The sequence below is a fragment of the Suricata suricatta genome, chromosome 17 (assembly GCF_006229205.1).
Source record: "Suricata suricatta isolate VVHF042 chromosome 17, meerkat_22Aug2017_6uvM2_HiC, whole genome shotgun sequence".
Classification (NCBI taxonomy): Eukaryota; Metazoa; Chordata; class Mammalia; order Carnivora; family Herpestidae; genus Suricata; species Suricata suricatta.
In genome coordinates, this window is record NC_043716.1 from 9253890 (window position 1) to 9274079 (window position 20190).

Consider the following 20190-nt stretch of genomic DNA (forward strand, 5'->3'; position numbering starts at 1 on the left):
CGCCTCCAGACGGCAGAGGCTCATGCATGGCGATTGGGTGAGAAGCCAAGCACGACGCAGGCGCCCACCAGACTCACAAACGTGGGGCTCCGCCGTGACCGACCTGCCGTGGCCCTGCATGTCCCCCAGCTCCTTCTGCAGCCTCGCGTTCTTCTCCTCCTCCTCCAGCAACCTCCGCTTCACGGTGCGGAGCTCCTGCTGAGCCTCGCACTTGATGTCATTGGCCACCACCACCGCGGTCTGCAGGTCCGCCTGGAACCGCCGCCACTCCTCCGTCTCCTCCTGGAAAGGCCGGGAGCCACACCCGCGTCACCTGCAGGCTGGGCCTGGCATGTGGGGCCCCAGGACCCCCGTGTCAGCCACCGAGAAGGACTGGCCAGGCAGCGTGGAGCACCACGTCACGGCCGCCTCACTCGCAGGGAAGACACTCAGGACAGCGGGGAAGCCACCCCTTCGTGTTATCAGAGTGCTCCCCCCTGCGACGGAAAGCCTGCTTTAACCGTGCTCCCTGCCAACGCCAACCTGTGGTGCTGGGGCCCTGCCATGGGTAGGTGCTCCGGGGACACAGGCTGGGAGAGTCATCGGGATAGTTTCCAAAGCTAAGGCAGGGACCCTCTCAGTAAAATGATGGAGATGGCTCCGCGTCCCCTCTGGAGCCACAGCTCACCTTTATCTGCTTAGTCAGCGTCTTTAGCTGCCTTTCCAGGTCTGACTTCTGTTCCTCCAGCTTCATCACATTGCCTGGAAATGAACAGGTCAGAGAGTTGGAAAAGGTGCAGGCCTCTGGGAAGAAAGCAAGCTAGGTAGCAAGGGAGCAGCGCCCGATTTAAAATCCATCCACTCAGCTATAATTTCCATCCTTAGCACCCTGAAAACTGGCAGCTAAATCAGAGGATCTTCTGACCCAGAAAACGGGAGGCTTGGGAAATAAGTGGTGTTCCATCAGGTTAGACCGTCGGCTGACAGGTGGGAAACCCAGGCAGCGCTGTGGGAAGATCTAAGCAGCCACTCACATTTATTACACTCCCTCTCGGCCACCCTGATGTCCTGTGTCGCTGTGAGGCCGAGGCTTCTGTTTAACAGAGGATGTGACCAGTTACTACTGTGGTGACTTTTAGATCAGTTGCTACAGTCGTGGTTCTGAATCATACTGAAGCCTCAGAATCGCCTGCGGAGCCCCAGGCTCTGACTCACAGAAACAGAACGCCCAGAGGGAAACAGGATCTTGGATGGATGTATTTTAACAGCTCCAAAGGTAACCTGAGCACTCCCTAATTAAGAACATCCTCAGTCCTTTCCTCTCTCTGTCTCCAGTTCTTCCATGTTGCTACCAGACTCATTTCAATTTAAGTCTGATCATGTCCATCACCCCGTTAAAATTCTTCAAAGGTTCTTCATGATTCCTTCCAGGACATTAGAGTCAGAATTATCAGAGAGGCTTCCAAACAATAAATAACGCATGTTCAGGCCCCACCTGGGCCACTCTAATGCAGCACGTGGAGCCTCAGACTCTGTGGTTGGGTTGGGACAGAATAAGAAAAGGCTCCTTAATTTCTTTTTTATTTTTCTGTCCATTTCTATCCAGGATCTCTTAGAGGGGAGTGACTGGTCTCGGCTGGATTTGTACGCTGCTGGGTCTCCCAGTGAAGGGACATTTTAGGAATACCCTAATATCCTGAACCGAAGTTAAAAGCTTCTCAAGGGGCACCTGGGTGGCTCAATCGGTTAAGCATCTGACTTCAGCTCAGGTCATGATCTCACGGTTCAGGAATTCGAGCTTTGCATCAGGTTCTGTGACAGTTCAGAGCCTGGAGCCTGCTTAGGATGCTGGGTCTTCCTCTCTCTCTGCTCCTCCCCTACTCATGTGTGCCCACACTCACACACTCTCTCTCTCTCTCTCAAAAGTAGATAAACATTAAAAAAAATTTTAGGGGCGCCTGGGTGGCTCAGTCTGTTGAGTGTCCAACTTCAGCTCAGGTCACGACTTCACGGTCCATGGGTTTGAGCCCCGTGTTGGGCTCTGTGCTGACAGCTCAGAGCCTGGAGCCTGCTTCAGATTCTGTGTCTCCCTCTCTCTCTGCCCCTCCCCCACTTACACTCTGTCTCTGTCTCTTCAAAAATGAATATTAAAAAAAGATAAAATTTTTTTAAAAGCTTCTCAAAAGACACACAGTCGGTGTTATTTTCAATCTTGGATATGTTATGATCCAACCCCAGGGAGCGGCCTGACATCTGCTGGGAACATTAATTATATGCTGGCTTTCTTGGTGGGTCTGTGCTGACTTCTAAGGATTTGGGGACCACACAACCAAACTCTCAAGGGCAACATATCACAAAAACAAAATAAAACCAGACTTCTCCTCCTTGACTTTAGGCTCTTCGAGCACGGTGCTGTGTTCAGAAATACACACGGACACGGCAGAGGGGTCTGGTCATACTCTGGAGCATGACTACCCAGAATAGTCTGAATGGTGTGGACACCGAATGCTAACGTGCATGGCACGTCCAATGAGGGATGGAACTTGGGAGCTAACCCATCAACCACAGTGTAGACAATACAGCCACCGGAGTCACTTGTGGCAGTTACGTAAAAATGCCACGCGCACAGAATTAACGAATATTAAACTATTGGTCCTACAGGGATATGAGGTTGGGTTCCCACAAGCCTCTGGTCACAATATGTTTATCAAAGGAGACGCTACTTGGGTTACACAGGTTTGTTTGCCAACGTCCTTTAAAAAAAAAAAAGCCCATCCCATCAATGCTGGAAACCTGCTCACCCACAGAACCCTTTTCCTGTGTAACGCTCAGAGGGATTTTAAAAACTCTTCTGGGGCTCCTGGGTGACTCAGGTGGCTGAGCCTCCAACTCTTGATTTCAACTCAGGTCCTGATCTCACGATTCATGGGTTCAAACCCTGCATCAGGCTCTATGCTGATCATTTGGAGCCTACTTGAGATTCTCTCATTCTCCCTCTCTCTCTCTCTCTCTCTCTGTCTCTCTCTCTCTCTGTCCCTCCTCCACTCATGCTCTCTCTCTCTCTCAAAATAAATAAACGTAAAACAAAATTCTTCTGCACCTCCTGAACCCGCCCCAGCGGCAAGGTTTTAACTTTCCTCACGCTGTGTGGCCTTTTGAGCCTCGAGAGCCGGGCGGCGCCAGCTGAGAAGGGTTTTAGCGCTTTCCTGGCCCTCAGGAACGTCTCCGTACGGTTCTCTGGTTTTCGGTTTTACAACAATGCAGTCTGCTACCTTTTTTTTTTTTAATGAATCTGCAAATCTAGCTGCTTTTTCATCTTTTCCACAGCTTCATCACGCATCACAGATTTTACCTCAGCCTAGTCCAGACCAGTCTCACATACAGGTTGGTGACTCTCCCCTTCTTTTCTCTGGAAGTTCTCGCTAACATGGAGCTCACGGCACCAGCGCTAAAGCTCATGCTTGGACAAAGCACGTCTGACACACATATTGTCCTGTAAGGCACGGCCCAGCTCTCCTGCTGCAGGGACCCTAGAGCGCACCCCGGGACTACACTTGGGGCTGCTCTCAATAGTGAAATCACCAACAAAGAGCACAAAAATGCAGGAAAAAAAACAAACAGGCACCGAGAAACCACAAAAAAGAGACTGGCTGGTGGTAGGAGAGCTGAAACAAGCCGGCGGAGGGTCACCTTGTCCCAGCTGAGCTGGGAGTGCGCGCCGCTCGCTCCTGCGCACGTCTTTGAACGACAGACGCACTGAGGCTGGGGTTTCAAGTTCCGGCAAGCAGGGCAGTTCCCATATGCGGACTCCACGAGTAATGAGCATGGACCCTACGCGTCAGGGAGCTTTGCGGGCAGCCAGCTACGCTATTGTGAGCAATGGCCAGTGTCACAAAAAGCTCTGTGCATTAGTTCTCTTGTTTCGAAAGCAAAAGACACTAGGGGGCGCCTGGGGGGCTCAGTCAGTTCAGCATCCGACTTTGGCTCACGTCATGGTCTGGTGGTTTTTGAGTTTGAGCCCCGTGTCGGGCTCTGTGCTGACAGCTCAGAGCCTGGAGCTTCCTTCAGATTCTGTGTCTCCGTCTGTCTCTGTCCCTCTCCCAGGCACACTCTGTCTCCCTCTCTCAAAAATAACCATTTAAAAGAATTAAAAAAAAAAACCCACTAGATGTGATCATTTTGATAAAGCTTATTTGGACAAGGTAGGCAATGTTTAACTAGCCCCTTTTAAAGTCTTTCCCTATTCAGAGCAAACAATGAGTGCATAAAGAAGCCATATATCGGAGCCTCTTCAGTAACAAAGTGCCGAGCATCTATAAGTTACCTGATACTCTAAGGTGAATGGGACACTCGCTAGAACCGTTTTCTCCCCGAGCCGAAGAGCACACGCTGTTCCGATCCATCTGCGCATCTGTCACCCATCCTCCCATCCGTCAGAAACAAAAGACAGTGCCCCGTCGAGGCCTGATGCGTGCGGGCGGCGGTGCGGCTCCCACACAGTACATCTGGCCTCCGAAAGAGGTTTGCTCTTTTCTACGATCACCCCACACTGTTGACTCAACATTCAGTGATCGTTTCTTTGACACCACCCAGTTTTCCAGTTAAAGGGGTTAAGTACTCTGCCTGTCTTGGCTGCCATTCTTCCTGAGGGACCACAGACTACACGCAAGGAAGCCTCTTCAAAAAATAATTCTCACGGGCCCTCCCGGCGCTCAGCTGGCACCCTGCTCGCTCCTGGTCTGCCCGCGACCAGGGCATGAGTTCACTCACTTTCTAGCTCACTGATGAGCTGGTTGTTATGCAGCTTGACAGCCCGATGCTGTTCCACCTGATCTTCCAGTTCAAATATGGTTTCCTTCATGTCTTTAATCTCCGCATCGCTCTCTGATGCTTTCTCCTGCAGTTTCAGGCTGGCTCTGCTCAGCTGTTCTGCCTGACGATCACATATCTCCTTCAAGTAAGAATAATCCTTTTCCACCTAGAACGAAAGGAGGGTTTCCCAGTCAGCGTCACAGGAAGAAATTTCCCGCACATCGGCCTCAGGCTCATCCAAGCACAGGACGGGGAGCCGTGAGCATGCCCTGTACGTGACATTGTTTCTGTACTCTTGGCCTCAGAAACAGGCTATAAATGTAGAGAAACGTGATGTCTGCAAAAGGCCAAACGGGGGAGGCTGTGTCCCTTCCTACAGGCAGAAAGAAAGTTGCAGGTACCTAAGTGCCCTGCAGTCCTACAGCTGGGTGAAACGGCACCAGCCTGGGAGGCCCTGGTACTGCACCGGAAGAGCCAGCCTCCCCGCATCTGTTGGGGAACAGCGTCCTCTGCTGGTGAGCCGGGACCGATGCCCCTGGGACCTGACGTTGCTCTGCCAACTCCAAATTGCTTCAGCCGGAACATACTTGCGATCATGGTGTTTCTTTAGAGAAATACAACAATAATGTGATGGAGAACACCTTCGCCCAGCACAGAACATGAATGTGCACGTGCACCAGAGGCAGAAAAGAGCCGCGGGACAGGCACTCATGTTCCCTTTTCAGTTCTTCATTATTAACCATTTGGAATGCACAGAAAATCTTCCAACGTGAACAAGATAACCATGTGCCCAGACTTAATGATGATTAAGTTTTGCCATTTTTGCTAAATATTTTTGCTTTAACAAGATCTGTGAAGCCCCAACCTTCTCTCCCACCCCAGAGAGTAATTCACATTATCCTAAAATTGGATATTCCAATTGGTTTTTCCGAATGGTTTTCCACTTTTACTATATACGAATGTGCCTATAATACATAGTATTATGTACATAGTTCTGCCTTAAAATTTTTATACAAGTTGTATGATACTGTATTATGCTTTTGTAGTGTACAGTGTTATACTGCATAGTGTTATATGGCAATATGCCTCTGTCCTGTATAATACTGTACTTGTTAAGCTGCTGCAAAACTTGTTTGTAACCATGGTTTTGAGATGTATCCACCGATATCTACAACGCTGTCATTATTTTAAATGTTTCATAGTCTGTCTATAGTCCTTTAAATAATGTTGCAAAATAGCTATACATTTACCAATTAATATAGGCTTGTTACCCAATAGATTTCTTCCCAGATTTGGGGGCATCTTCATATACAGTAATTTTTTTTTTACCACTGCATTTAATGGGTAAAACCTTCTGGCTATAGGGGTGCCTGGGTGGCTCAGTTGGTTAGTCTTCTGACTCTTGATTTTGGCTCAGGTTGTGATCTCATGGTTCGTGAGTTCGAGCCCCATGATGGGCTCTGTGCCGACAGAGCTGAGTCTGTTGGGATTCTCTTCCTCCTTCTTTCTCTCTGCCCCTCCCCAGCTCATGTTTTCTTTCTCTCTCAAAATAAATCAATAAACATTTAAAAAAAAAAAAACCCTTCTGCGTATAAGTTCTAGGCAGGCAGAGACCCTGTCTGCTTTCTTCACCATCATCCCTGGTGCCTGCACAGCATCAGAGCACACTGGAGGCAGCGAATGGAAACCTGATGAATGAATACACAAACACTGGACAGCAATACTGCACCTGTTTTTCAAGTGGGACATTGTCATAAGGAATAAAGAAAGAAAGAAGGGAAAGAGGGAGGGAATAAGGAGGGAACCAGAAAGAATCAGAGCACAGTGCCTACCTCAAGGGTGAGCTCTGTTCTGTGAAACCTGTTTCAGGTATAAAGGGGTGTGGCTGGAGGCTGCAATAGAAAATACATCATTGTAGCCACTGTGGCCCGTCCAGATGGCCGGCCTGGAGCCAGACCACCAGAGCCAAAGTCCCAATTCTGCCCAAGTCAGTCCTGGGTCCTTTTTTTTTTTTAAATATATGTGTGTATATCTATATATCTATATATCTATATATATGTATATATACATATATATGTGTGTGTGTGTGTGTTTATTCATTTTTGAGAGAGACAGACAGAGTATGAACAGGGGAGGCACAGAGAGAGAGGGAAAAGCAGAATCAGAAGCAGGCTCCAGGCTCCGAGCTGTCAGCACAGAGCTGGATGAAGGGCTTGAACTCACAAACCTTGAGACCATGACCCATGCTGAAGCTGGACGCTTAACCGACTGAGCCACCCAGGCGCCCCAGCCCTGAGTTCTTTAATCTCCCTGCCTCAGTTTCTTCGTCTGAACAATTAAATAAAATACTGCACTTAAAGAGTTTATCACACTGCCTGGCACATGGTGAGCACTCAAGAAATGTTCCTATTTCTCTCATAATTGCCTTATGAGAGCGTGCAATGTTAGATGATGACGTGACACAGGTCCAGGAAGTCCACAACACACAACACAGACCAAGAGTCCTATACCCGATGACAGCTCCGTAATAAACACAAGACGGTCTTTAGGGAGAAAAGGGGTACTGCGTTTTAGATAGGAGCAGGTGGACATTGGACAGCATTTGAAAAGCAGCGAAGGAAGCTCACATTGGGAGCCCTGCGTCCTGAGTCAGACCGTGGCTTCCGGCAGAGAGGGCTGGGCTCCTGGAACCCTCAGGCTGAGGGCCACTCACCCGGCATCTAGAAACATGCCCATTACTTGTGTGGGACCTACTGTGCGTCAGGAGTGAAACTGGAGGATGTAACCATGTAACCAGAAGGTTGAGGAGCCTGAGGAGGGTCGCCCACGCAGCCGAGGCTGCTGGCCTCCCATGGGCCCCGGCCCACCTTGACTTCTACAAGTCGGCCCATCGTGATCACCAGCAACGGACAGTAGGCGAGGCAGCGGGGAGGGGCCGCTGTGATGTGTGCTGGGGACGGCTGGGCCAGCAAACCTGCAGGTCAGGATGCGATTTCAAATCACACACCTCGTTCCTCCTTCTTGATTTGGGAATCATTCTCTCAAGTTTAGTGATCTTTCCAGAAAGCTCTTTTATCAAAACTAACAACAACAATAAAACCCTCACGTAGCTCCGCGACATCCAGGGAACACCGGTAGTGTTGTTATATTCATTTTACAGATTCAGATGGAGACAGGATGAAGTCAAGCCGTTTGCAAGGAACAACCCAACGCACCAGGGATCCAGGGCCGCCCCCTAGGACTTCCAGGACCCTCGGGGTTCCAGGCCGACCGCCCGCCGGCCAGTTCTCTACCGTCCAGCTCCTCCCGTGCAGTAACTGCTCTATCTGACAACCAGCAATGTGATTTCTACGCTGCGTTTTTTTCCAAATGTCCCTTTATTTATTTTCAGAGAGAGAGAGAAAAAACAGGAGCAACAGAGAGAGAGGAGAGAGGAGAGAGGAGAGAGGAGAGAGAGAGAGAGAGAGAGAGAGAGAGAGAGAGAGGGGGAGAGGGAGGAAGGGAGAGAATCAGGCTCCATACTGTCAGCGCAGAGCCCGACTCGGGGCTCGATCTCACAAACTGTGAGATCATGTCCTGAGCCCAAGTCAAGAGTCAGACACTTCACCGATGGAGCCACCCAGGCGCCTCCTCCAAGGTCTCCTTTTCGAAAAAGAAACCACCTTCATCCTTTCCAACTATGACCTCTCATCTTCAAAAATCAACTTTCTCTAGAAATGGCCATGAAGAATTGAATTACAAACAGATTCAGATGAACTTCCCGGGAGGCGCAGTCCTGCCTGGAGAGGGCTGTTTAGAGCCAGTGCTTGAAGCTCCGACAACCACCAGGGGGCAGATGGCAGCAGAGACCACTCAGGACTCGCCGGCAAGGTCAGACGGGCCTCCAGCCTTCCGGGACCCAGGACGCAGGGACTGGCAGGGTGGCTCCGAGAGAGAGGCGGGCTAGAACCTGCTGTCCCCACCCCACCACTGCCCTGGGCTACCTCCTACTTCCCTCAAGACCCAGCTTCGACATCAAATTCGACATCAAATAAAAGGAAGCGTTCTGATGACTCAGGTTTTCACTGTAAACTTCTCTATTGTGTTCTAATCAAATAAAATTCTCTTAATTCACTGAGACTTGAAAGCTTGTTCTTTTCAAACCAAGAAGGCTTTGGCCTTAAGACTACAGTGTGAGTCCTCTGGTTGGCCTCAAATGTTTTTCTAACCTTTCTTTATGGTCACAGAACCAGGAAGCAGTACAAATCGGTGATGAAGAGTGAAGAACCAACACTGAATCCTGGCCTTCATCAACTCATCGGTAAGCTAGTAACGTTAGCCATTCTCTGCCTCGGCTTCTTCAAATGCAAAACATCAGATAGTGATTACTTCTGGCATAAAATCAAGATTAGATGAGATGAAATGATCTAAAGGCTCCAAGAGTACCTGGCACATATAGAGCACTAAACTATTAACTGTTATTATTAAAATATGATAGTAAATTTTGCCTTTTTAACATTTATAGTTAAAAATTTTTTAATGATTATTTACTTTTGGGAGAGCTCGCATGCATATGCAAGTGGGGGAGGGGCGGGGGGGACAGAGGGTCTCAAGTGGGCTTCGTGCTGACAGCAGAGAGTCTGAAGTGGGGCTTCAACTCACGAACTGCCAGATAATGATCTGAGCTGAAATTGGACACTTAACCAACTGAGTGAGTCACCCAGGCACCCCTAAGTTTTCTGGGTTTTTCTTGTGTGTGTTTTTAAAAAAAATTAATGTTTATTTATTTTTGAGAGAGGCAGTGCGTGAGCAGGGAAGGGGCAGAGAGAGAAGAAGGAGACACAGAATCCAAAGCAGGCTCCAGGTTCTGAGCTGTCAGCACAGAGCGCAATTTGGGGCTCAAACTCACGGACTGCAGGACTATGACTTGAGCCAAAGTTCGATGCTTAATCGACTGAGCCATCCAGGTGCCCACCCCTTACATTTTGTTTTCTAACATTTTGATACGATTCTCACAGTCTCTCTCCTAATTCTCTTACAAGTTTCTGTAACGTTCATTCATTTATTCAGGAAGAATGTAACTAGATACCTAATATGTGGAAGAAGTCACAATGTTAAAACTACACAGTAGATAGATCCCCCAAAAACGCGGGGGTTAAGGGGCCCCGACTACCTTACACGGATGAAAACTTTATTGCTTTACTTAACTATGACTTTTGACTCCACCAAAACTTAACAACTAATAGCCTACTATGAAGCCTTACGATCACATACATGTCAATTAACACATATTTTGCATGTTACATGTATTCTTACAATAAAAGAAGTTAGAGAAAATGTTATTAGAAAATCATAAGGAAGAGAAAATACATTTAAGGCACTGTACTTGAGGAAAAAAAATCCACATGTAAAGTGGACCAGCGCCGTTCAAGGGTCAGCTATATACGGCATGAAAGTAAATAAACGCGGGAGTGACTGCGGGGCAACTTCACTATGAGTAATAGTGTGTTATTCTTGTGTGTTTGTTTTTACATCAAACTTGGTTCTTCCAAAACTCCTTTAGCTTCATTCTTGGCCCTGTTTTGAGTATAAATGCTGATGGAGAGCCATGTTTCATTCATGCTGGCCAAGGTTGGAACTTTTTATTTTTTTCCCCAATGCTGTTCTGCCAAGGGAGAGCAGAACATGGTAATTTAGTTTGCACTTTTGTTATGGAAAAAGAAAAACGGCTAGGAAACACTCAGAGAAGAGGGTAACAATCTGTACTTCACTTTGGGAACTTTCTAGATTTTCAGAAAAGTGCACAGAGGTGCTTTCTGAGTGCTCAAAGTCAAGTTAAGGAAAGAAAGGTACTCAGGCCTAAACTCATAAAAGGTATTAACATGCCTAAAGAGAAAAGTGGGTCCCTCAGAAAGGAGGTTGGGGGAGGGGTCAGCCTAGGAAATCCAGAAAGGGGTACCACGCGGGGCCCACGGGAGCACCCCCTCCGCCGACACTCAAACATCACCTGCCTCTCTGCCAGACCCTCAGGTTCAGCCCCCAACCTCCTTCACAAGGTTACAGAGCAGAGCCCTAGGGGGGTGGGGGTGGCTGGGGAGTGGAGGGACCCAGCAGTCACATGGCAACATGGGACCGCCTTAGGTCCTGGGCCATATGACTGTCATGTCTGGCCGAGTAAAGGCCGCAAGGGCGTTCTGGTTTACAGAGGACTGTCCCGAAGCTTCGGCTCCCGGTGCACAGCAGGCTTTAAGCTCTGCACTGCCAGGCTGGGGCCCAAGGCCTGGTCCCTGAGCAGCGGCCGCCACAAAGGCTTCTGGGTACAGAGCCTACAGGCCTTCCCCAAGCTGCCCGGACAAATGTCTCCTCACGACTTGGAAACCAGGCTCTGTTACAGGTCACTGTCACTCCCTTCTTCCCGGCGTGGTCACAGGACGCTGCTTTACCCAGACATACTGGCGTCCGCCAAAGGCACGGGGAGAGCATGAGGGAACCTGAGCCCCCGACCACTGAAATGTCCACATTTTCAGCCTGAACAACTCAGCCTTAACCGACTCTCCCACACATGATCCACGCAGGAGATGGAGTCCCTAAGTTCCCCCTCAACTCTACACAACAGGTGCGCCAATGCTTCTGACGTCCTCCAAGGTGCCAGGGAAGGGCAAGGGGCTTTCACACAGGTGATCCTAGCTGATCCACCATGGGGACAGCAGCGACACCACAGCTGAGGCCTAATGCCTAAGGCAGGGTCAGGCAAGTCAAGGATGGAGGACGGGGAGGAGAGCAAAGACCAAGGCGAGAGCACCTTTGGTGGAGAGAGCCTCACCAGACGACAAAACCCCTAATGCAGACAAAGGTTGGGGCAGGCAGGGGTGCTGGGGGTGCAACAGAAGGTGGCCGCCGGGCTGCGTCTGGTGCAAACTGCTGAAGGCTTTACCCTGAATTCGGGAGACCACTGCAAGCACTTCATGGATGGGACTGGGGGAAAATGAACCGTATCCGGCCCCCTCCCTGGGCTGTGGCAAACAGTGCTCTCCCTTTCTTTCTAAGAATCCCAACTTTGTTCAAGAATCGGGCTGTGGTCTTGTGATTTTAAGGGAAGTGGGCTGGGGGCGGGTGCGTGGGGCCCAGGTGTGACCAGACACGAAGGTGAAAGCAGCTGCGGGCTCCCCAGCCCCGCACCCCACCAAGCTGGGGAAACTTCTCCCGACAGGGCTGAGGGAGCCGCCGAGTCTCCTGCCTCCAGGACTGTGGGGACCTCGTGCTGAAGGTGCTGTGTCCTCTCGGCAGGAAGGCCGTGGGAATCACAGGGCTGCCAGCGCAGAGCCCTGATGCCACACGGCCCCTGGACCACAGTTGCCCACTGCCTGCCCACAGGCTTCCGGGTACAGGAGCCAGGTGACACCAAGGGTCTCTGTTTCTTAGGACCCAAAGCATCACATGGGCATCCTCACAGACCACCTGCTATTTAAGCAGGCTCCCAGGTCACCTCAGTCCGTCAAAGCGTCGTGGCCACAGAATCATCTACTTGCTGCATCTCTCAGAATCATCTACTTGCTGCATCTCTCAGATTCTGGGCTTGCCCTTTGTGGCCAGGCTCCCCTGATTACTTTGGCCTGGTGACCAATAACTGGTGACACAATGATTACTGCACCTCTGGTTTTCCCCGGCCACTCATAGCAAGTGCTTCTTTTCTTTTAAGATTTTTTTAATGTCTATTTATTTTTGAGAGAGACAGGGCTTGAACAGGGGAGGGCAGAGAGAGAAAGGAAGACACAGAATCTGAAGCAGGCTCCAGGCTCTGAGCTGTCAGCACAGAGACCGATGTGGGGCTGAAGCCCACAGACTGTGAGATCATGACCTGAGCCAAAGTCGGATGCCCAATTTACTGAGCCCCCCCCCCGGATGTATTTCTTTATAATCTCCTTTCTCCTCTGGAAGAGACACCCGAGTTTCTGCAGAAAGAACTAAATTGCTAAGGATACCTCCTATAAGCTTTCAACCTCGGTGGAAAAAACAATTGTATTTTCTTTTAAAACTTCTAGGTTTCAAGCCTCATAAAAACACTGTAACTTGAAATCAAGATCTCAAACAACTGAAAACGTGATCGTTAGAAAACCGTAAACCTGGATCGCGGTATAGTCTGAAAAACCAATGATGCGGCTGGCCGGCGGGGCAGGCGTGCGTGTGGCTTGCAGGAGGGGCACCAAGACTGCGGAAATGCGAGCCGTCCTCAGAGGCACACGGAGGCATGTCTTACAATCATACAGTAATCGGCAAGCAAAATGTATATACAGGGATCAGAGAAGCTGACAAGAATGGAGATACTAGCAAACAGCTGAAGACAAAGAAACGAGAGGAACAGAGAGCTTCTGAAATAATCACAACGATTGTAAACGCCCTACCAATTATCCACTTACTGTACGAAGAACAGATCTATGTTGCATGCAAAAAAAATTACATTTTAAGGCTTTTCAGAGGCTCTTCTAACAGTATCTGAGTCACGTATGTAACTTATAGAAACTGGCAATTTACACAGATTTACTCAATCTGTCAGATCAGACTGCTTTTCCTCTCTGTAAACACATAATTTTGTTCTTGTCTCATAACAGTCACCTTCTGCCATGAATTTGAACGGATGAATGCAGAGCTCAAGCTAGAAGTTGTTCATCACCAAGAAAACCACTTGGTGATTAACAGGACACTCACTTGGACGTCGGCTCAAGGTGGTGATATGTGAAAGTTCTGGCAAAAAATGTCCGGCAAAGTGACTGAGAACTGAGGAATTAGAATTTACCCCAGGAATGCAAAGATGACTTAACACTGGACTGCCTCAGAAAATCTGTCATTCTGGGTCGCCTGGGTGGCTCAGTCGGTTAAGCATTCGACTTCGGCTCAGGTCATGGTCTTGTGGTTCATGAGTTCAAGCCCCGTTTTAGGCTCTGTGCTGACAGCTCAGGGCCTGGAGCCTGCCTCAGATTCTATGTCTCCCTCTCTCTCTGCCTCTCCCCCACTCATGCTCTGTCTCTCTCACTCTTAAAAATGAATAAACGTTGGGTGCCCGGGTGGCTCCGTTGGTTAGGCGCCCAACTGGCTCAGGTCATGATCTTGCAGTTCTTGGGTTCAAGCACTGCACTGGGCTCTCTACTGACAGCTCAGAGCCTAGAGCCTATTTCAGATTCTGTGTCTCCCTCTCTCTCTGCCCTTCCCTTGTTCGCACTCTGTTTCTCCCTGTCTCTAAAATAAATAAACATTAAAAAAAAATTTTTTTAATGTTTAAAGAATGTTTAAAATTAAAAAAAAGAAAATCTGTTGTTCTAATTCACCTTGTTAACAAGTTAAAAGAGAAAATCCATCATGATTATATAAAACTACATATAAGACCTACACAGATGTAGAAAAACTCAATTTCCATCCTTTAAAAAAAAAAAAAGCGGGTTGCTCAGTCAGTTGAGCATCTGCCTTCAGCTCAGGTCATGATCTCATGGTTAGTGGGTTCGAGACCCGCATCGGGCTCTGTGCTGAAAGCTAGCTCAGAGCCTGGAACCTGCTTCAGATTCTGTGTCTCCCTCTCTCTCTGACCCTCCCCTGCTCATGCTGTCTCTCTCTGTCTCTCAAAAAAAAAAAAAATTAAAAAAAAATTTTTTTAAAAAGCAAGCCAAACAGTTCTTAGTAAAATACTCATGACTCAATAAAAGGTACACGTGTGCCTTACAACAGCCATCCTCGATAACGAAATGTTTGAAGACACTCCCTTTAAATCAGGAACAAGGCCAAGATCCCCCACTCCACCCCCACACCAACCACACTTCCATTCTTTACCATACAATGAAGAGGGACCTGCCCAAGGTCACAGAATGAACCATCAGCTAAGTCAGAAGGACCCCAGCTTTCCGCCTACCGATCCAGCACTTCGTAGCACTCTGTTTTTGTACTAAAAGTGCTCCTCTGTCCTTTGGGCAACAGTCCTTTCCAACCTAACGCTTGAATTCATGGTTGTTGGCAGATCAGCTGATTTTCTGCACTGGAGTTACAATAAGCTTTCAGTCAGCCCAGAAAGTCTGGGTTTTACCTTTTCAAAGGTAACAGAAAAAGCGCAGGCAACAAGTCCACTGGGATTATAAGTCAGTGCCCCTGGGCACTAATGCAGCATAAAATCATAGGATCTCGAGATGTATAAAAGCAACTCTAGATGACCTGGTGCCTCACACAGACTCTTACCTCAAAATACCAGCTAGAGTCTCTTCCATCCTACTGACAAATTCTTGAAAACTCTAATCAGCAAGTACTATAAAGGGAATACATGAGTAACATAATTAACAGTTGATTTAAAATATGTATGCTGTACCTTGTCTCCACAGAGAATGCAAACATTTTTTTTTCTCCAAATCAGACTTAGTTTGTCCCAGAAAATTCTAAATTTTATTGTCCTTGTGGAGCCAAAGCTACAATAAAGGGCAAATTCATACTTTTAACTGCTTTCATTATCAAGCAAGAAATGATAGATTTAAACACAGAATTTTACTCGAAAAACTAAGAGGAAACCAAGGAAATACAGATGAGCAGGATAAAAGGATTAATAAAGATAAAAGCAGAAACAAATTAATCAAATAAATTATTATAGAACCATAGAAGAATCCAGCAGGCCTTTGTATTCAAGGATTCAAGGAATGTGGAGTGATGTGATATACTCTATCCTTCTGAATAAGGAGATCAAATATTTTACTTATGCTGACACAGGTCTGAATGCATGCTCAAATGTGCATAAACTGGGAAAACGTCCAAAAAGACATACGGCAAATTGTTAACAGTGTTTTTCTCCAAGTGACAGGATTGAAGGTAATATTAATTCTTCTCTTTATAGGTTTATGTATTTTCTAAACATAAATTTGTTTAGAACTTATAAATTCTAATTTACAAATATATAATTTCATGGCCAGAAAAAGTCAAGGTACTGCTTTGAGATACCAAATTATTTCTTGGTGACACATGTATTTAATGTAATGTCAATCGAAATACCAAAGAGACAGGCAAAGGACTGGGGGGCATTTCAAGAAGGTCACCTGGGAGATGATGATTTTGCAACAGAGTTACGGAGGGGAACTGATTCCAGACACTAAAAGTTAATATAAAGCAGTAATTACCAACTTGAACTTCAAATGGGCATCTGGTGAGTACCTTCTAATGGAATTATTTCCGTGCTTTCAATAAAATGGTACCAATTTAGAACACTGATGATAAAAAAAAGAAACTAAGACTACTTACCACTCAGATTATCAGACAACCCAAGCCAGAACCAAGTTGCAGCAAACTAATCTGTTTTTATTTTTTTGATGTTTATTTACTTTTGAAAGTGCATGTGCGTGCACACATGCGTGAGAGAGAGAGAGAGAGAGAGAGAGAGAGAACGAGCAGGGAAGGGTCAGAGAGAGAGGGAGACACAGAATCTGAAGCAGGCTCCAGGCTCTGAGCTGTCAGCACAGAGCCGATGCAGGGCTTGAACCCACAAACCGTGAGATCATGACCTGAGCCGAAGTCAGACACTTAACCGACTGAGTCACCCAGACGCCCTGTGACAGACTAATCTTAAGGCAGATGAAGCAGTAGAGAAAAGCCCCCTTGTGAGCTCATGGCTCATGGCTTTATTTTGAGGGAGAGAGACAGAGAGCTCATGGGGGTGAAGGGGCAGAGAGAGAGGGAAAGAGAGAATCCCAAGCAGGGTCTATCCTCACGACTGTGAGATCAGGTCCTGAGCTGAAATCAAGAGTCGGATGCTTAAGTGACTGAGCCACCGGAGGGGGGGGGTCTACAGCTGGTTTCTTCAGTGATGAGCCTACACTAAGGTGGGAAGAGATTTCAACCTGTCTCACCACCAGACCCCTGACATCACAGACCCAGAGCTTGGAGGAAACAGGAGCTGGGAAGCCACCTGCCTGCACCTTTCCTCACTGCTCTGTGAGTGGGCAGAATACTATGGAATTACCAGCAATTTTTATCATATAACAAAGTTCTAGACTGATTAAAGGATTACTTTTAAAAATGAAAGAGTGATCACGTATTTGATCATGAGTTGGGTAAGATCTTTCCCAGTGAAGAAAAGGAGGAAAAAAGAGCCAATGAAGACCAGATCTGGACGACCCAGCAACTGGACTCCAAGCGCTGGGCAAGGGCTTGGGGAAGCAGGCGCTCTCGTGGGCATGCTGGTGGGAGCAAACCCGAGTGACACTTCTGGGGGGCAAACCGGCTGAATGTACTGAGTGTCCTTATTAAAATGGTCACACTCTGACACAGTAAATCAGTGTTCAGGGATTTTTCCTAAGGAAATAACCAGATATTTTAAAAATGTATTTACAATATTGAAAGACTGGAAGAGACCATACATGCTCAACGAACAGGTGACCACTAAAGTATGAATGAGACATTTATATAATAGAATACGGTCTGGCCTGAATGCCGTGTTTCAAAGAATAATGATGAGAATATGCTCACAAAATATTAAATTAAAAGGGGTACCTGGGTAACTCAGTCAGTTAAGCATCCAACTCTTGATTTTGGCTCAGGTCATGATTCCACGGTTTGTGAGTTTGAGCCCCGTATCAGGCTCTGTGCTAACAGTATGGAGCCTACTTGGGATTCTGTCTTCCTCTCTCTCTCTGCCCCTTCCCTGCTTCCTCTCTTTCTCTCTCAAAAAATAAATTAAAATAAACTTTAAAAAATTAAATTAAAAAAGAAGATGTACAGGATGAGTCTAAAATATTTTTTTTTAATTTGTGGGACACACACACACACACACACACACACACACACACACACCTGAAAGGAAACACCAAAACAGTGGTTATATTATTACTGGGGAAGAAAATTAGGGATGATTTTAATCTCCTGTTACTAGCAGCCCAAAGCACATTAACTGATAAACCTGGATAACCCTCTCTCATTCTGAGCCAGAAAGATTCAGCTTACTTGCCGCCTCTTTCAGGAAGCCTTCCAGCACTACCTTCCTTTCTCCCACATTATTCTAGGTGTTCCTCCTTGGAACTGGACTGTGAGCTGTCCTCTATGATCGTCTTTATCCCTGCATCACACTCACTAATCTGATTCACTATCTCCCTACTTCATTTTGAACCTATAGTCAGAAAGGGGGGGGGGTTAATTTCTGTAGCCCCAGTCTGTCTGCAGTGGAACGGGTCTTCAAGCTAGAAAGCTGGACTCATGAATGAAGCTGGCTGAGCCAAAGAGTCTCCCAGCTCTGTGAATCTCAAGGTCAAGGAGGGGAATGTTAAGGATGAGCAAATACGGGAAAGGGCTATCTCCTTACCTTGGCCAGTAGGCTGGAAACGCGTTTAACTTCGCCGTGGGCCTTTAGCAGTTCTTGCTTCAGCTCGGTGCAAGACAGCTCCAGCTGGTCCTTCTCAGCTCGCGCCACTCTGAGCATCTCTTGAACTTCAGGCGCCTCTGCCGTCTGCCCCACGGGACTGGAGTCCATCGCTTTCTGCTTCTCACTCTCCAAATGCGCCTTCAAGGACCCATTTTCGACCTGCAGCCCTTCCAGAGTCGCTTTGCACTCTCCCAGGGTTTGGGCCATCATGCCGTTACTGTGCCGTTCCAGCTCCAGAGCCCCGTTCAGCTTCTCGTTTTCTTCCTTGAGGTGCTTGATCACTTCCAGAGCTCCCTGGTTCTCTTCCTCCACCTTCCGGAGGCTACAGGTCAGCTGCTGCTGGATGTTCAGCAGCTTCTCTCTTTCAAAGCGGCCCTGGTCAAGAATTTCCGCGCACTTCTGCTCCAGCTCCAGGATTTTCCCCTCTTGAACCGTGGACTCCTCGGTTTTTACTCGCTCCTGCAGGAGGTTTATCAGCTTCTCGTTCTCCTGACTCAGTTGCTCGGCCCTCTCTCGGTGCTGGTGGAAAGAAGTCTCGAGAATCGTCTTCTCGTCCACCAATTTCTCGTTTTCGGCCGTCAGCTCCTGCACCATCTGTTGCTGGTCTGACAATTCCTGCAAAGTCGCCTGGAGCTCCTCGGCCGTGCTGTGGTGGTTTTCCTCCATTTTCTGGATCTTCTCAGCGAGCGAAGCCAGGGACAGCTCGCTCACATTGTTAGGGGAGCTGCCTGTGGTGGAGCACTTTGAGCTCCTAAAGGGGTTGCTGGTGGAGGACAGGGGCCTGGAGGGCGTGTCCGCTGTGATGTGCTCAAAGTCCGAGGCATCCGGGGACAAAGAGGCTTTGGTGACATCACTGCTCGAAGAGCCTGATGGCCGCAGTGCATTTTCGTGGACGGCGTGACCGTACGCCTCAATTCCACCCGGCAGCTGACTTCTGGGCGGGCTTCCGAAGCTGGACTCCTGGGTTAAGGACGTCGGGCAGCTGCTTTCCCCGGTGGGGCTGGCGCCTCCCTCCGAATTTGGGGAATGCTCCAGATAAGTCAGTTTCTCCCTCAAGGCCCGGTTCTCCTCCACCAGATCGGCGAGCTCCTTCTGAAAATTCCTGTTCTTCTCCTCCAGAACTCTTACCAAGGGCCCCGAGTCACCTGGGGAGACTGGCGTTCCATCCGCATTTGCGTCGGGAGCGTCGCTTCCTTCATTGCTCGGAGCCCTTTTCTCCTTGCACTTCTTCAGTTCGCTTCGGAGCCGGTTGATTTCGCTGTCTTTCGCTTTGGCTTCTGCCAGGAGTTCCCGGACCTGGGCCTCGAGCACCGCCTTTTCCCCGCCTTCATTCTCTGGCTTGGGCCTTGCGGACGTGGCCCTCAGGGGCTTCGTCGGGGTGGGTGTGCCGGAAGACGTGGGACTGGACACTGACTTCCTGGGGTTGGAGGGACCTCGAGGCACAGTTCTCTCCCTGGAGCCGGTTACTGAAAGTTCTCGAGGAGCGGGGATACCTGTCCGTTTGGCCGTTGTCACAGCCCCTAAGGACAGAAGAAGCAGACCGAATGAAACAATGCAAGCACTCTTATCAATGAAACCCAAGAGACTTCAACTCACGTCGGACAGTGAACAGAATGGCTATTGCCCTTCCTTCATTTCCGCTCCCCCTCTAGAAACCTATCTGGGTCTGACTGGGGGTTCTGTATCTCCTCCCACAGCCCTAGACTTTCGGAGAAACTGACTCCAAGCCTGAGCTCCTCCACTTAATCTCATCCCAGCCACAGTTGCTGGTTCAAGGCCTGGGCGTGCCCCTCAGCCGAGGTCAACAGAACACCAGGAGAGATCTTCTGGTAAGTTTCTAAAACATGACTGCACAGGAGTAAGGGACCACAGAAGTTTGCAAATGGCTACAACCTCTTGTCATCCCAAGAGGAAGGTGAGAGAGAACACAGCAGAAAGAAGGAAAGCAAATTCTTAGTAGCTCAGTGGGGTTGCTCAGTCTATCAGCCCTGGAGCTCAGTCTGTAGCTACGCTGGCCTTCCAATTACAAAGGCCAATAAATACCC

General features: G+C 48.4%; 1 protein-coding gene across 9 annotated transcripts in view; it reads right to left on the bottom strand.

The window, feature by feature from the left end:
- SPECC1 (sperm antigen with calponin homology and coiled-coil domains 1) overlaps positions 1 to 20190 on the bottom strand; it is a 273383-nt gene that overhangs the window by 80342 nt on the left and 172851 nt on the right. For 8 of the 9 annotated variants that reach the window (XR_003904298.1, XM_029926752.1, XM_029926753.1 and 5 more), the window contains 4 exons: positions 18086 to 19665; positions 4750 to 4957; positions 668 to 741; positions 104 to 282 (listed from right to left, as the gene is read on the bottom strand). Coding sequence is in view for 8 of the 9 variants with exons in the window: in XM_029926752.1 (XP_029782612.1) it covers positions 104 to 282; positions 668 to 741; positions 4750 to 4957; positions 18086 to 19665 (2041 nt within the window). In the remaining variant the exon portion in view is untranslated. Of the gene's footprint in view, positions 1 to 77; positions 283 to 667; positions 742 to 4749; positions 4958 to 18085; positions 19666 to 20190 lie in introns of all 9 variants that reach the window. The other variant, XM_029926756.1, reaches the window with a different exon arrangement.